The sequence below is a fragment of the Oreochromis niloticus genome, linkage group LG12 (genome assembly GCF_001858045.2).
Source record: "Oreochromis niloticus isolate F11D_XX linkage group LG12, O_niloticus_UMD_NMBU, whole genome shotgun sequence".
In the NCBI taxonomy this organism is placed as follows: Eukaryota; Metazoa; Chordata; class Actinopteri; order Cichliformes; family Cichlidae; genus Oreochromis; species Oreochromis niloticus.
The window spans coordinates 20677749-20695407 of record NC_031977.2 but is presented as its reverse complement, the minus strand read 5'-3'; the positions used below and the strand labels follow the sequence as shown (position 1 = coordinate 20695407).

At 39.4% G+C, this 17659-nt stretch overlaps 1 protein-coding gene across 1 annotated transcript; it reads left to right on the top strand.

Annotated features, from left to right (window-relative positions):
• Positions 1 to 3353: 3353 nt before the first annotated feature.
• Positions 3354 to 16656, top strand: slc1a3a (solute carrier family 1 member 3a). Its single transcript, XM_003446052.5, has 10 exons — positions 3354 to 3510; positions 3955 to 4279; positions 5125 to 5262; positions 10649 to 10853; positions 11189 to 11231; positions 12823 to 13085; positions 13166 to 13399; positions 13669 to 13863; positions 14130 to 14264; positions 14903 to 16656. Exons 2-10 carry the CDS (start codon positions 4096 to 4098, stop codon positions 15108 to 15110), a joined length of 1605 nt encoding a protein of 534 aa, XP_003446100.1. The 5' UTR covers positions 3354 to 3510; positions 3955 to 4095; the 3' UTR covers positions 15111 to 16656.
• The last annotated feature ends 1003 nt before the right edge of the window (positions 16657 to 17659 follow it).

The window sequence follows — 17659 nt, the reverse complement described above, 5'->3', positions numbered from 1 at the left end:
AGGGTTCGGAATGGTGCTCTATCTGGGGACTCTATTGACAGTGGAGGGCTGTCATCAGGAGAAATGGCCGTCTGACTTTAACCCAAGTGATGGTTTTGTTTTTTTGTTTTTTTTTACTTCTGTGCTAACCACAGTTTATCCATAACAAATACCGTATTTAAGCATAAGGGTGTCCATAAGTGCATTTGGCTTCAGAACATCTGAGGCCGCAAGTTGGTTAGCGATTTTGTAATCATATTGTCATTTCTGCAGCCTTCTATAGAGCTTTTACAGTATTCTGAGGAAGTCTGGGGATGGACTTCCTCTGAATGGAGTATGTTCTGCACTTCCATTGCTGATGCAGCTGTGCTGAACTGCAGCTGGGAGAGTGAGGAGAGCTGTCAAGCTGAAGAAGGAGTCCTATTAGGATTAGTTAACTTGCGTGGCTTCAGAGGCAATTGATAGGTACTGGCAGGCCACATGACCTGCAGCTCTGGCAATAGCCAAGGCAAAGAATTTTAGGTGTAGGAGTTTGGCAAAACTATTCAGCCTCCAAGCAATTCTAGCAAACCATCAGACCAATCAAACAATTTATGACTGGGAACTGACTTCGTCTACACTGTATATGGCGGGAATTATGCTCTACTACCGTGGCTCAGGGGGGTTGGGAAGGGCACCTGTAACCGGAAGGTCGCCGGTTCGATCCCCGGCCTCTCTGTCCTGGTCGTTGTGTCTTTGGGCAAGACACTTTACCCTACCGCCTACTGGTGTTGGCCAGAGGGGCCGATGGCGCGATATGGCAGCCTCGCCTCTGTCAGTCTGCCCCAGGGCAGCTGTGGCTACAACCGTAGCTTGCCTCCACCAGTGTGTGAATGTGAGCGTGAATGAATAATGTCATTGTAAAGCGCTTTGGGTGCCTTGAAAAGCGCTATATAAATCCAATGCATTATTATTATTATTATTATTACTAAACTCGTCTGAGAACATAGTCGGGCAATAAAAGGAATACTGCTGACACACCTTTTGTTCTGGAAGCAAAGTTTAAAGATGGATGGATCAGGTTCATGTATCAATATCAAGCATTAGCCTAAACTCCTTTTGAACACTTAGACATGAGGCCACAAGCTAGGGATTAAACCACAAAAACTACAAGTAATAAACCTACCCAAAAGCAGAAACAAAAATTACACTCTGCAACAAAAATCTATTTATCACAGAGTAACATGACAGAAGAAATTAGATTTTACACCAAACTTTACACCAACCCTGAGTTTCACAATCTTGGTTGGTTATCTTTTATAAAGTTATCAGTCTTTAATATTTGGAACAAAAATAATTGTAATTATAAAGTGTCAAATATCAAACCATCCTTATGAACTCTGAGGGCCTGAAACTCAAAAAGTTTTCAAAGTATGAAGGTAAAATTTTGCATTCCTGCATCAATTCGAATAAAGCAATCGTGCAAAACAAATCAGCTGGAAACTTTTTTTCAGATTTGATTGATTTTATGTGGAATGATCCAATAGTAAGACAGTCCTTGAAAAGAATTGCTGTGCCACCACGATGTCTTTTCATCAATCTCTCTTCACCTAAACAAATGTCTCAGCGGTATGAGTACAGTGCAATTAGCTGTGCTGACAAGACAGCTGCAGACATCACTGTCTGTGAAGACATTATGGATCTGTTCAGTGTTTCTGAGGCCCAGGGCATGCCAAGGTATATAATAACAGCACAGACAACTTTTTGTTGTATTTCAAATATAACTGTTTGTTTCTCACAAGGTAATGATGGTTATTAAGGTATTCTAGTGGGATTCCAATGTTGCCAATAACTCTGTGCCTTTCTGTCTGCTCCATTATGTTATGAATAAATATTACAGTCTGAAACCTCTCCAAGCATTTGCTCTTGTGATCTGAGTTGTGTGCTCACATGTTTGTATTTGACTAAAATATGTTCCTTGAGGGGAACATAGTTTCCCGTTAGGTATCTGGACCAGTTTCATTTCTTTAAAAAAACTAAAAGTCATCTGCAAAAACCTGGACCAATGAGTTGTAGTTTCATTGTAGTTTAGCTATGTAGAAATCAAAGCAGCAAAACATCAGTTGAATGTGCTTGATAGCAAATTCTTCTCTGGTGTATCTACTGATACTGTAGTAATGCACAGATTTTTCAAATGCAAATATTCTTGAATTTACATGAAAAGCATCATTGGTCTAGATCACTGTGAATGACTGTGTATAAAATGTTTTACTGCTGAATTTGGTGTTGAATTACTTTAACCAAACTTTAAAATAGAATTCAGAGTATCTGGATGAATGGCTGGAAAGAGGAATGATGTTTTTCGTGACCATGTTGAGTGGTTTCTGCCATAGACTATTGCATTCGATTAGCTTTATCTTAATATCACGGAATAAACAAAGTTGCAATCAAGAAACATTTGCACCAAGGTCACATGAAGAAAGAGGGACAGTGGGCATTTGTGTTTGCGCAGACTGACGGCTTAAACATTTCAGAACATTTTTGCCATATTTGGGTTTCCTCACTATAAGTCAGAAAGGATACCTCGGGACAAGCCTGACTCTAAATTCCTACATTTCAGTGCCAAAATAAAGTCCACATCATTGCTTTCAAGCCACTGGGTCCCGTGTGGTAAATTTTGCGTTTGGGTAACAGAAGTGCAGTCGCACTACAGTCAGCTCATTTTTAAAAACACGCGTCACTATTGGAACAGTCTGTTTCTTTAATGGCCCGAAGCTGAGCACCACTTGTACGATAGCCACTTGGTAAATATTTACCTTCTCTTTTTAGTTTAACAAACTTAAAATTCCACAGGTTTTTAGAAAAAAAGGGCAGCCAAGAGGACTTTGTACTCTATGGAAAGATGTGCAATTTAGAAAAGACAGGGGGGAAATGAGAGAAAGAGAGACTGAATAATGTGTCTATTGGAAATGTGCCAATAAGAAAATGTATGAATAGGTAATCCACTTCCAGATTTTTTTGATGGATGGGGCACTTTTATTTCTCTCTTGACTCATTCGCTGCAGGAATCGCCAATCAGGCTGAACTTATCAAGCGTGAAAAACCATGTGAAAGAGAGGCTGACAGAGACAGAAGAAAACAAGAAGGTTCTTTCTCTTTTTCCTACTTGGAAAGCTCATTATTCCTCAAGCTTCCCTCGTCTGAAAAGCGACCCCCTCCTTTACCTAACTTCACTTTTTTTTTTTAGTCCCCGCCTCACCTCCCCACAAGCCCACACTATATGAGTGACTAGCTAGTTTTTCTTCTACTCCAGCACCGCCTCCATTCTCTCACTGGCTCTTTCATTCCCTCTGTCCCACCACTCCTCCCTCCTTTCCTTTCTCCTCCCCTCTCCTTTTGCTCCCGTTTCTCTTCATTGCTGGTTGTTCACGCCAGCCAGCTGAAAGCCAAAGAGCTCCTCTGTCCGTCTCCCACTGATCAAGCTTTAAGACACAACTTTCCTCAGAGAAACTGAGACTTTACTCCAAAGGAAGCATTCACTTGAGTCTAAAGGTACAGAAACAACTTCTACTTTTAGTATTTTATACCAGTTTATGTGTCTGCAGATACATTTACCCATCTAACCAGAAGCTGGGTTTGTGTGTGTGGATGTCTGGGAAACTGTACACGTGTGTTGAGGCTAGTGTGCATAAGAGGAAGTTTGCAGCTCTTTGCATAGCAGCACATGGGCTTGTCATAAGAAAGCATGTCTCCAAGGAAGGGTTAAAATGTTTTCTTGTGGGATGGTGCTGCTAAATTATTACTCTCATCTGTCAGAAGTTGCAATGGGATAATAATAATTTTTCAGTCTCATTTAAATGTATGTTGTTCATCTGCTGTAGTAGTTTCAAAATATGATAAAGTCACTAACCTCTGTTATCTGATTCAACTAACTGCATGACTGTCTAATCTTAATAGTTGGGTAACTTTTAAAATATTTTCTTCCCTCTCAACCAGGCAATTCCAAAGTAGAAGGCGTGACAGAGAAGAGCAACGGAACAAGTGACTCATCAGCACCTTTAAGGTGCTCCTGTAACAGCTGAGTGGAGCTCAGGTTTTCCCACATTCATAACAGATCTAAAGATTTCACTTGCAGCTATGACTCAAAGCAACGGTGAGAACCAGCAGAAGACCCAGAGTGGTCTCAAACAAATCCGAGCCGGAATCCAGTCCCGATCAATGAAAGCCAGGCAGAAGGTGGAGAACATGACAAAAGAAGATGTGAAGGGATTTTTTACCAGAAATGCCTTTGTGATTCTCACTGTTGCTGCAGTTATTATTGGTAAGTGGGGGAGGATTTATTTTTTACTTCAGGCATGTTTTAGATGAAGAATAAATCAGTTCATTAAAAACTGAAGATTACTGGGGTACACCACGTAGCCCTCCTCTCTTCAAACTTGTAGAGTGCAGCACATTTTAAGCATCATGCAAATAATCCATGAATTTGCGACCAACAGCTCCATGCTGTACTAAAAAAGGAGGACGAATAAAAAGAAACTCTCCAAATGAAAGAATACAGGGAACGTAAATTAACTTCTTAACTGGCCTTTAGCAGACCCTTTAACTGGCCTTTGGCATCAAGCCAAAGGTCAGCTCAGTGCTCTAACCTCTGACTCTTACTCAGTAGGATGCAAGCCGGCCCCGCCTGCTGCCTGGACATCTGCAGCCCTGCTAGAATTACACCATGCCACAACAAACACATTTGATTGATAGTTAAACTCCGGATATTCCTCACTTCAGGCTGCAGGGTCAGCCACCTGGGCTTATCTGCGGATTACTGATGGAGTGAACAAACAGCTCATTGAAGACACAGACTTCACTGAAACCGAAGATAAAAACAGACATTTTAACAAGAAAATCTCATTTTAAAAATCAATTAAAGCAGTCGCAACCATTGCACAACCACTGGTGTTTTGAAGAGTCTAAGTGCTTTTCATTTTCAACACTATAGCGCCACCTAGGTTGAGATTATCTTATTTTGAAAGTTGTCACAATCGTTATAGCCTACTATTAATTTAAACTCATATTAAGGATGTATTAAATCTAGGACTCTATTAAGCTCATGTTCTCATGTCAACTTAAAATGGTCACATGAAGTTTCTGCTTTGCTTCTGCTTCACACTGCAGGTATAATCCTGGGATTTGCCCTTCGGCCATATAACATGTCTTACCGTGAAATTAAATTCTTCTCTTTTCCTGGAGAACTGCTGATGCGAATGCTTCAGATGCTGGTGCTGCCCCTGCTGGTTTCCAGTCTCATTACAGGTATGGGCATCAAAACATTTTAGAGCAATCAGGACACAGAAAGATACAGATGCATCTCCATGAAAAATGCATAAACTGCTCGCTGTCAGAGCCTTGTTTTATTCTTGTTTTAGTCACATGTACATCAGATTAGGAGGTCAGAGAACTAACCCCCATCAACAACAACAGCAAAAATAGTCAAGTTTTAAGGGTCACTTTAAATCCTGGATGATGACTTAGAAAAGTCATTTACGAAAAAATGTCTCAAATGTATCAAATAGAAATGATTTAGTTACTCTATGAGTAACTGCGTCATAAAGTTAAATATATCTAACACACCCAAGGCCACATTTTTAATATATTACTAAGGTAAGTAACTTGTAATCATTGTCTATTTCTGGCTTACCTCTCAAAAACATACATTTGTATTGAACAACAATATACCCAGTACTTTACTCCCAATATCATAAATACATAATACCACCCTTTGTCTTAGCCACACATCCACAGCAGTAATTCAGAGTGCCTACTCAGCATGTCTCCACAGCTTTCTTCAGATTTTGTAATACAGTATCTACTGTAGTCCCGGCTATCCTGTTGCGGAAGTGCAGCAAAACATCAGTTTCATATGAAAAAGGAGCACATGACTCTGTTTTTATGAGATTTTATGTATGTGGATGTCTTAAAACTCATTTGTGTTTATTTTAAGAAGCTGATAGTGTTGTTTGCTGTTTTGTGGCTTGCTGACCAAAATGTACCTCATGAGTGGCAGAGTGTGTTCAACTAGTGGTGCTTGTTTCTTTTAGGCCTCACGGTAGATGTGGTTAGGATGACCTCATAAGAGAGAGAGGGAGAGAGAGAGAGACTCAATCACATGCTTGATCATTGTAGTAATGCTCTAATCTTGCAACAGCATGTCCACAGCAGTCACAGTACATTTTGTTTTATGTGAAGCCATTCAGAATTTGTTGAAAGATTTGCCTTTTGTTTATGCAGCTCGTGTAAATTTGGCCAAATATTGCAGAACAAAAACAAATGACACAAAGTTTTCAAGTGTGTAATGCAAGTCAGACACACGTGAGTACTCGATTGTAGCAAGTGAACGAATGAATAAAGTTATGGAACGTTTAAATTTCCAAAATACGAGTCAACACCATTGACGGAGTAGATAGGAGGGCCTAACGTCCAGTCATTGAGCACTGATTGGAGGGGATCGAAGGGGCCAGTCTCCTGAAGGGATGACATAGACAATTGTCCGATAATAACCTTCTTTGTGCTTCAGCAGGGCGTAACAACAGCATCCTCTGACATCATGTCACATGACCACGGCAACAGCATGTGGTAATCAAAAAAAAAGAAAAAGGGTTCTGCCTTAGTAACAAACTAATGCAAGCTATTAGACGCTATGTTGTTTCCTTCAGAACCAGAGACAGTCAAACACTATACTGCTGCACGTAGTCGATGCTGTAACAGCAAACATCATCTGCATGAAGAGATAAATAGTAGCACATGGAAAACAAATTCCAGTAACATTATAAACAGGATAACAATAATTTGCAGAAATCTGATTATTGTAAGTAAAAAAAAAATCACTTCATTCATATGTTTTAATTACAAATACTTTGTTTAAAAATAGATTTTCATGCATATTCATAAAACCAGAGGGTTTTTTTCTCATCTGTATTTGTCACTTGATCATTCAGGTATCTTTATTATTTTAATGGGGTAAAGTTATTGCATTACAAGTTCTTTTAGAACACAGTCAAAAGGTGTCCAACTCTAGATGAGCTGAATGTAACATATATTTCATCTTTAAGTATTTTCATTAAGCTCTATAGGACTGATTGCTTTGCATACTTTCATGACTTTGAGAATAACATATTATAGAGCATAGGAGCCTCACAGCCATGAGTTGTTTTTTGCAAATCTGTAGCCCTGTGCAATATGACTGTCACGCTCTCAACACTGGGTAGTGCTTCTGTGTGAAATGGGTTGTTCTAGCTGAAAAGAACTTGCCTCTGAATTGATCTCTTCTAAAAGTGAAGTAGAACTCAGAATCAGTTTAAAGACCTCAAAGGTATTTTGAACAAAACACACAGGAGCAATGGACAGGCAGGAAGGAGAAGGCTTATTAGAGAAAATGTTTTTTAATGATAGAATAAGAAAAAGAGAATACAGAGAATGTTTCCCCTTTTCAAAATTACATTTCATTCAGTTTCTCTCTCTCTCTCTCTCTTTACATGTACTCCTTCACTCGCCCACTCACATAAACTAACCTCTCAATCCATATTGTCCTCAGGCATTTCATTGTGAGAGCCAACTCCACCACAGAACATTTATACAGCCAAGAATGGGCTGGATAGGAACAAGAGACATGGGCAGTAAAAAAAATAAAATAAAATAATGTGAAGGAAAAATGAGAGGGAAGTCAGGGGAAGTTTCTGGAAGAGGAACATGAATCAAATCTTTTTAAGTGTGCCAGTATAAAAGTGTAATTTTACAAGGAAATAAAGTCCAAGAGTACCAGTGCAGGTCTCATAGGAATGTTCTGCAGCATCATTTTCCTCCTCTGCACTGTCCTGCATGCACATGAGAATTTTAGCTACATGAAATGAGAGGCATTGAAAGGTACAGGACCTCATCAGCTAAGCTGCGCGTTTAAAAACGCCAATCTAAATATGAAGTGCCCCTTTCTACAAACCTACAGTCAATATGTCTATTTGCAGTTACTGCGCTAAAAGTAAGTTGTTGTTATTTGTAGTTTTACCCACTAAGATGCAGAGGTATTGACTGACCTTAAAATGGCAGGTAAAGAATTGCTAGAACCGTGGAGTTTGTCTTTGCATTAAGGGTCGACCTCCTGGAATTGCAATGTCCTGCATTTCAACTTCCTCCCCAAGGCATGCCTACTTTTGTATTTGATGAACATTGCCCATATGAAAAAAGAAAGTCATTGTCCTTCCTCTCCCTCAATCTTTCGTTCTTTTGAAAAGATGGAATTGGTACGGCTGTGTCCGCTGTTGCCTGGACAACAGCCTGGAGATCATTGTGTGTGTCTGGGCTAACTAAGTCAACAAGTTTTCCCAGGGCTGTCGGAAAGGGAATTGGAGGAAAGCAAGAGAAGGGGGTTGATTGGGAGGGAAAGGGTGGCAATGAAAGAGGATTGAAGCAATAAGATCAGTCTCCCCCCCAAAAAAGGAAAAAAAGGGGGAGGAGTGAGGTGAGATGTGGGTTTGGAGAGAAGGGAAAGCAGGGGAGGTGTACTGGGGGACACTCTGAAATAAGGGGTGGTGATGGAGGGGTGGCAGAGAAAGGAGGCGAAGGATTTGGGAGAAGAGAACGAGGAAGGGGAACGGCGAGGAGGGAAGGAAGAGGATCAAAAAGAGTCAGATAAAAGCTTAAGTCTGGCCATGCTAAGACAAGAGGTACAGAGAGGGGCAAAGCAGGGGCAATAGCTACACCCACTACCCACGGACAAACAGAGACACACACTCACAATTGTGCTCTTTGTCTGAATGCCGACTGACATAATCCATTTGCTGGCATCTCACCGTAACCTTAAACATCACAACTAAATACCAAATTGCAACCTTTAACCCAGCCCTGATCTATACCCAGTTTTAACCTGACCCCTATGACCAAGTCTTAGCCCTCAATATAACTTTCGAGGCTATGCCAGTAAATGAGGACAGACCAAAATGCCTTCACTTCCAATTAAAACTCAAACTGGTTCTCACACACACACTGTGGTATACACAGTATCAAAGTGACACATGCGAGAGAAACACATACATCTCCCATCACACAAAGCTTTCTTTGCCTTCCACAGGTCTGAATAAAGATAATGGCCATAATAGGACCTGACACTTTAAAAATACAGCACCACTGTCACGCCCATTGAAGCGCCTTGTCAGTTTCTAAATCCAGCTCTCTGAATGGCTGTATTTCTTCTTGCTACCATTATCCCTACAAAGTCTGTTTAATGCTATTAGAACTGTGGAGGACAGTTTAGCCTCCAGGCGCTGCGACTCCCTCACAAATTCTTTCTGGCGGCCGTTAAACTTCAGTTATTCTGCAGCATCGATTTCTTTCTGAGAACCAGATATTTCTTTTAAAGTTTCTTTCTGAAGCTAAAAATTATTTTGTTTATTTGCTTTTATTATAATTTTACTGTCGGTGTATCAAGCTCTATGAAATTTATAGCCTATAAATGTAAGTGCTAATATTGCATTTAAATAGCAGAGGTACCTGTCTGGTTGTCAGGCCAACATAGCTGGTGGAGGTATTACACCTTTACGCTGGTTAGTACATACCATAAAACAGAAAAGAAGAAGAAGAAAATAATGCAGTAACTTGCTGATTTTTATGAATCAGAGTTTGTGTAATTACCCAGTATCCAGCTTTTCTCACAGGAATGCGCAATTTACCAGACATAACCTACTGTAGAGCAGAAAGCAACAACTTTTTGGTAACTGGATCTTCAGTTGTTTGTTGTGACTCCTGCTGCAACCCATTCTTTCAGCATAAAATTGTCACATTGTGTTCTCAGCTGCTTCCTAAGCGTTGCCAGTGGTTTAATGTGCTTCATACTTTGTTTTTCCCCCCTTCTGTCACACAAACATTGAGCTGAGGTTAGACTGCTTATCTGCAACCTACATCTCTGCAGAGTGTGTGCACACCAAACTAATGTCAGTGAGGACATGTAGAACTTTTTAGCGATAAAGAGAGTTCACTGAACAACGCCAGCTCTAGTTTTTAATTCAGCTGCCAATTCATTTTTACAGAGTTTATCCCCAAAATTGTATTTGAGAACTTAGAAAGTATGTGCAGTTTTGCATATTACATTTTCCCCTGGGCTGTGTGCTTTAGGTGTTGTTTTTCCATCAGGAAAGGTCAGTCAGATTGTGTTTCTTGCCGCTTTTTGTTGTCACAGATAGTCATTCAGATAATCCAGATGGAGATGTTCGATCTATAATTACAGGCTCATTTCCCAAGCTAACCGTATGCTCACAGGGATAGACTTTAGTGATGCATCAATAAAAATCCCTGGGCAGGATTACTGCATTATTCTTTTTATAGAAACCATCACAAAAACAGGAACATGCTCTATCTTTACAAACTTCTCTGTAGTATTATTGCACCCTATTTAAAAAAAATTACCACATTTTTTTTATGCTACTATGTACATAAAGAAATAATGAAATATTACAGTCACAAACTCTGTGGTGACTAATTGACATCATGCCCAACACAACCTTTATGGCACTGTTTCTTCATTAGTCCTCCCTATATAGGAATTATTACAGCATGAGTCACTCCATGCTTCTTCCAAAAGTGCAGCTGTGAGTGAATGTGTTTATTTATTTTTAAAACTGTGCTCATATGTTTATGATTTGTCATTTTGCAGGTATTGCTGCTCTGGACAGCCGTGCTTCTGGTAAAATGGGAATAAGAGCAGTTGTCTATTACACCACTACAACCATCATCGCTGTTTTCATCGGTATTGTCATGGTGCTCATTATTCACCCTGGAAAAGGATCAAAGGATGAGTTCTCCAAGCAGCAGCAGATAGAGCAGGTCAGCGCTGCTGATGCCTTTCTGGATCTTATCAGGTATACCTTTATGCATTCTGACCAAATAAGCGTTCGCACAAGATCACTCCAGTACAATGACTGAATCAGCAAAAATGAGGATTCACAGTCCCTTACTAATTGCCCTTTTGATATAGGTCACTGAGATGGAGGTGTTCAGCCTGGGAGAAGGATTTTTAAGTTGTTTTATCTTTTAATGCTGCAAAATGCACAGCAAAATCACACAATGGTTTTAATATCCTATACAATTCCCTTTTGATTGTTTGATTGTTTTGTTTTTTTAATCGATATGCATTTGTAGTTTGTAATTTATTCATTCTAATTTTTAAATGTACTGATTTTGTTGTGTTTTGCAGGAACATGTTTCCACCTAACCTCGTGGAGGCTTGCACCAAACAGGTAATTCTTTCTCCACACATTTCCCTTTTTCTTTTACACTTACAGAAAATTGATTATCTCACACAGATGTCTCACATCTGTACCTGAGTGCACAGTTAGCATTGTTTAAAGACTCACAGTTAGTAATCCTTTTCATATTGCCATTGTCATTTCTGACCCATGCTGCCGAAATAAACAGTGGAGTTAAATTCCGTGATTAACTCCTTTGGTAGCATCCTTATAAAAACACATTAGACATGCTTTATTTGTCTCAGTGTCTGGTAAGGTGGGCATTGCAAAAAGTTATTAAAATAAACAAAAAGTATATTGGGACGGTGATGGCACACCCAGCGAGCCATTTAAACACATCTCCACACAACATGTGTTATCCTATTGTGACTCATTTGAACACGATTTAGGTACGCTGAGATGTGTTTATGGGTTGTGATATTTTGTGAACATTTGTGAAGGTTTCCTTTTTTTTTCTAGAGTTGATTCCACTTTTTCGTTAGGTCTTGTCATTTTAGTGAGATCTGCAAAGGTCTTGTCTTGCGGAACCTACACAGAGGCTCTGAGGTCAGTCTGCTGGTCTGACCTCAGGACCTCTGCTCTGGCATTTCCGGCATCTGATCTTATATTTGCTCTGGCATCTTCTATCTGGGAGGTCTGAAGGATCAGACAGATGTGTTCCCTTATAGGTCATTTCATCTCAAATAAGCAAATTTTTAGAAAATTTCTACTCTACCTTCTCTTATTTGCATAAAAATGTTATAGTCCAAAGTTTGAATATAATGAGTTCTGTGACATTTTATTCTCATAAATCAAACACTTTACAATAAATATTTTTTGAAAATGGTCAGTCAACCCACATCAGGCCATTTTCTTTGCACACTGAATCTGAGGCAATGTTTGAGTTAAAGATAAAAGCCTGAAATTTTCACTTGTCTTTCTTATCATCAAAATTTATCCAGATCTATAATTTGGGCAGATACATCAGAAAATGTCTGATAACCAGAAGCTTGAAAAAATTCAAGCCTGTAAAGTCTAATATTTGTGCATGTGCTAAAAAAAAAAAACTCTGCAAAAGACAATAAGTTACATTTCTGAATCTTGAAAAGTATTTGATATGTAAAACTAAACTTTCACAGCAATAATTATATATGTCAAGAACAAGTCCCACATTGATTTGAGCTGGCCTGACCCTTGCTCTGTCTTGATTGATCCCACTCATCTGAAAGGAAAAGTAAACCTAAGAAAGAATGTTAAAGACTATTGGTGTTAGGGTACATCAGAACTGGATAGCTTGCATTTGCTAATTGTTTCTCTACATTTTATCTAGAACAAATTCATCCATATTTTAAACCATACATCAGGATCATCTGGCATCTTATTCCAGTGAAAACTTGCTGACGTCACACAGACACGGAATTCTTATCCAAATGCATTCTGAAATGCTAATTTTTAAATTATATATTACACATCAGTTTCATAGTAATCTTTAATGCTATCTTTAAGCTAACCCATTTTTTCTGTTTAATTATTTTGAATTACTTTGCCCAGATATTTAGAAACTACTGTTTGAGAGCTGTCTTTTTTCTTTGGTACATTCCAGTTCAAGACGCAATACGCCAAGCGAATAGTCAATGTGACGGTGACTATAAACGACACATTAGTCGCACCCAATGGCAGCCAACAAATAGAGGAGATGATCCCTGTGCCAGGATCGGTAAATGGAATCAATGCACTCGGGCTGGTGGTGTTCTCCATGTGCTTTGGTCTCATCATCGGGAACATGAGAGAACAGGGACAACCACTAAGGGACTTCTTTGACTGCCTGAACGAGGCCATCATGAGGCTGGTTGCCATAATAATATGGTAAGTACCACAAAGGGTGTTTGTTGGATGGATGAATGACATGTTTAGCTTACAAATTCATAACAGCCATCTTTCTTCAGGTATGCCCCCATTGGTATCTTGTTCCTGATTGCTGGTAAGATTGTGGAGATGGATGACATTTCGGCTATGGGTGGCCAGCTGGGAATGTATACAGTGACAGTCATTTGCGGGCTGCTCATCCACGCCGTTTTTGTCCTGCCCACTCTCTACTTCGTCATCACCAGGAAGAACCCCTTTGTCTTCATTGGTGGCTTGTTGCAGGCGCTCATCACTGCTCTGGGAACATCATCCAGGTAAAGAAGCATCATCCAAAAGAAGTTTAATATTATTCACTTTTGTGTTGTTTTAGTGATCTGGAAGCAGATTTTATTTTTAATAAGCAAAACTGATTAAACATACAAACATGTGTGACACTAATGTCTGTGCTGTTCCCAGATGAGTTGAAAATAAACTGCAATAACTTTTATTAACATATCACTTAGCAAAATAAATTGTGTCAGATTAATAATATTAATAATCAATTATTACATCCCCATCTCTCGCTCTCTCTGTCTTCTCGCAGCTCTGCCACATTGCCTATCACCTTCAAATGCCTGGAGGAAAACAACAAGGTGGACAAACGCGTGACCCGCTTTGTGCTCCCTGTCGGTGCCACTATAAACATGGACGGCACTGCTCTGTATGAAGCCCTGGCAGCTATTTTTATCGCTCAGGTCAATGATTATCAACTTAACTTTGGACAGATTCTCACCATCAGGTATGTGCTGTACACTGCACTCCTTTATCAGATTTGTTTAACACTCAATAATTTTCCTATGGCCACGATTTCCCTTAGATTTTCTGTGCATTTACAAATGGTATTTCTTTGCCATCAATCAGTTGGAGAGGAATAAATAAGTAGTATTGTAGCCAAGAGAATACATTTAAGTGACCCTCTTCAGTGTTATTACCATAGAATGACTTAATATGGGACAGAAACTGAATTTTCAGGTAATTCACTCCATCTGCCTTTATTTGTTTTAGTATCACAGCTACTGCAGCCAGTATTGGAGCAGCTGGAATCCCTCAGGCAGGACTGGTCACCATGGTAATAGTGCTAACATCTGTAGGCCTTCCCACAGATGACATCTCACTGATCATTGCCGTTGATTGGTTCCTGTAAGTACTGGCTTTATATTGCTACAAAAAAAAGACAACAACTCCCCCCCCCCCCCCCCCCCCCCCCAAAAAAAAAACAAAAAAACAAAAACTAATGTTCTTTTGTGCTGTCAGTAAAAAAAAGGAGACTAAGCCAGGCTTTTTCACAATTTAGCTGTGAAATTGCATCACTCACTGTACAAACTGGAAATAGTCTGGTATGAGGGAGGACCGGGGAGGATTTAATTTTGAGAAAATAAAACGTAGTGCTGCTGTGTGGTATGAATTCAATCAATTTTGACCTAGCAGAATTATCTGTTGTGCCTTGCACTCTTGATTAGAGGATAAGAGGACAGCTTCCAGAGACACTCCTTTCACATTCCACGATCCTTAATGCATCTGGATTTGATTCAGTCTACAACTATCTCCTGCGCTAGCCCCTTCTTCCTCCCATCTACTGGCTGTGTACATTCAGTCTGAGGATAGCCTGGAACAATTCTGGAATCGTGCTTACAGTTTTCTAATTAAATGTATTTTTATGAACACATGTTGGTGTGCTTTTTGTGTGTGTTAAGTTTAGCATCTTTTGTCCTGTCTTGATTTGGTTTGTCCTCTTTTGTTTCATGTCTAACCTCCTGTTGTCACCTGTCTTTCATTAGGGACCGGTTGCGCACCACTACTAATGTCCTTGGGGACTCCATTGGTGCAGGCATAGTGGAACATCTGTCTCGCCATGAGTTGCAGAACACTGACCCCGAGGTGGGCAACTCAGTGGTGGAGGAGGCAGAGAAGAAGCCATACCAGCTCATCAACCAGGAGAATGAGTACGAAAATGAGCATCCTGTCAGCAATGAGACCAAGATGTAAGGCCAGGGTTCAATTTGCTGCACTGCTTTGAACCACATTTTCAACTCTCAAAGTCCTTTTGACTTCTAAAGTTTTCATCTGATGTGATCGTATGATTAAAGTGATTTACAGCTAGAATCTATTTCAGCCAAGTGAGTTTCACTAATGTGTGAGGCTTCCCTCACATCCCGCACACTTGAAGTGATTAGTAGCTTTGTGCTATTCCTAACAGTACTTTATGTTATGCCAGAGGGTGGCAGCTGTTTACTATTAAGAATGAAAACAGAGCCCAGTGGTCCATGGCGTGCATGTTATCCAACTTCTCCCAGAACTGTGATGACTAACCTTACCCACTAGAGGCCAGTATTGCTGTATCGGGAAAGCAGCCCACTTGCACACATTTTCTGGCTTTAATTGTTTTTCACTGGTTATGTTTATGAGAAATGTTGTTAAGTGGCAGTAAAGATCTATCAGGAGACTTCATGCACATGGACTAAATGGCCAACATTTTTCAGCCTCTTTGGAGGAAAAAGGGCTATTACAACTTCTGTACAGTCATTTGTGACTTTATTTTTTATGATCATTGTACAGATATCAGCTGAATGAGTGATATAATTTACAAAAAGTCATTTATCCCTTAACTATCCAAAGCAGTATGTGCTGTCAGGCAAACAAAGCTCTCTCTCTTTCTCTCTATAACTATCACCTCAATCACTATAATCATAAATAGTGACATACCAAAACTACTCACTCATGTTTTTTCTCTTTAAATCTGCTTAGCTGCAGATTCGAACTTTAAGTCAGTAGATTTTTTTAACCAAAAAATGAGTCTGTAATCCAAATTTCTCTATAGCTTAGCAGCAACCAACAAAACATGGTGCTGTTTCAATATAAAGACAGTTATAATGTGGTGACTGTAAGGTGGTGCCTTCAGACTGAAAAATAATTGCCTGGAAAAAAAAAGAAGTTAAATGATAGGTTGGATGTTAAATTTTCATATTTTTCTAGAATACATTATGGTGGATTTTTCTGAATTGAGTTTGCTGTAGAAAATACAATTTTATGTGTACTCTTCTTTGATTTAGATAGAGATGTAACAGATTTTACATCAGAGCCTTTTAGTTTAACACTTAGCTTTACATTTGAACCAATTCAATACAAAGGACATATAGAATGCACAAGAGTTTCTTTGTATAGAAGATCCATCTGAATATAATGTAATTGTATAGGGAAATGTAGATAAATGTGTATATTAATTGTAGCTTAAAATGGCAAAAGGTTACTTGAGGATTGTAAATGTAAAGACGCTCTTACCAAACTAACATTTCTTCTAATTCCTCTTTACAAATGCAAACTGATTAAAGGACCAAATGTTTCTCTTTACACACTTGAGGAAAGTGAATAGATCGTTTGTTTACAGTTGCTGGTGTCTCTCTTGATATGATTTTCGCATTAATTCACAGGTACACATACAGACACACACGAACGGGAAATAATGAGAGTTGTAGTTTTATCTTGCATGATTATTTTGTTTGTTTTGCTTTTTTGAATAAAAAAATAAAATCTTTGGTTGTGTGTTTATTGTTTGATCGCGATTATCAGAAATGTGAAATAAGCAGTGAATTCTTAGCAAAGCCTTTGGAAATATCAGACAGTGTCATTATTTAATTAAGAAAACGATTTGGTCAAAAGGCAGAAATGCAGTATAAAAAATGCACTCTCTCAGGAATTATTAGGGTAAGTAGCAGCAAGGAGCTGCTAATCAAGTGAACTTGAATAATCGGTCATCAGCAAGTGTGAGGACCCCTATAACAGCAGGTTTTGGTAGTTTGCTGGTCTGAAGCATTCAGGTGTGTGTTTACACAGTGCCCAAGAAGAAAGCCATCAGCAACAATCTTAGAGCTGGCCATAGGAAGAGTCTTAAGGGCATTTTCCAAAAAAGTCCCTTCTTCCACAGTAAGAAAGATTATTCACAAGTGAACAAAAAGACAGGTGCAAATGTTCACAAGAGTGGACATCCAACCAAATTCACACCACGTGAGACAGTACAGTGCTCAGTGAAACTGCAAAAAACCAAAAACAACGACAAAGGTACATTTCAGACTCCGCGGGTCTCAGTTAGCATGTTCAAGCTCATGACAGCACATTTTGAAAAAGATTGAACAAGTGTGACTTATTTGGTAGGTTTGACAGGAGAAAGCCTCTTCTCTCTAAAAAGAAAGTGGCAGCACAGCTAAGGTTGCATCTGAATAAACCATAAAACCTCTGGAAAAATGTCCTTTGTCCTTTGTTGAGATGTTTGGCCATAGTACACAGCATCATGTTTGGAGAAAACCAAACAGCCTATGAGCACAAACAACTCATACCAACATTCAAGCATGGAGGTGGAGAGCTGGTTATTTGAGCTTGTTTTGCAGCCTCTGGACCTTGGCACCTTACAGTTGTTAAGTGACAATGAACGTAAGTGACGGTGTGGGACGGAGAGATTTCGCAGGTCTTTCCTCCCCATTGCTGTCAGACTCCACAACAAAGACTTAAACTGATCAAACACACACATCCACACATGCGCA

Coding starts and splice junctions, on each gene's coding strand:
- slc1a3a (XM_003446052.5), top strand. CDS start 4,096: ATGACTCAAAGCAACGGTGAGAACCAGCAGAAGACCCAGAGTGGTCTC. Junction 5,263..10,648: donor GGTTTCCAGTCTCATTACAG/GTATGGGCATCA, acceptor GTCATTTTGCAG/GTATTGCTGCTCTGGACAGC. Junction 13,864..14,129: donor GGACAGATTCTCACCATCAG/GTATGTGCTGTA, acceptor TATTTGTTTTAG/TATCACAGCTACTGCAGCCA.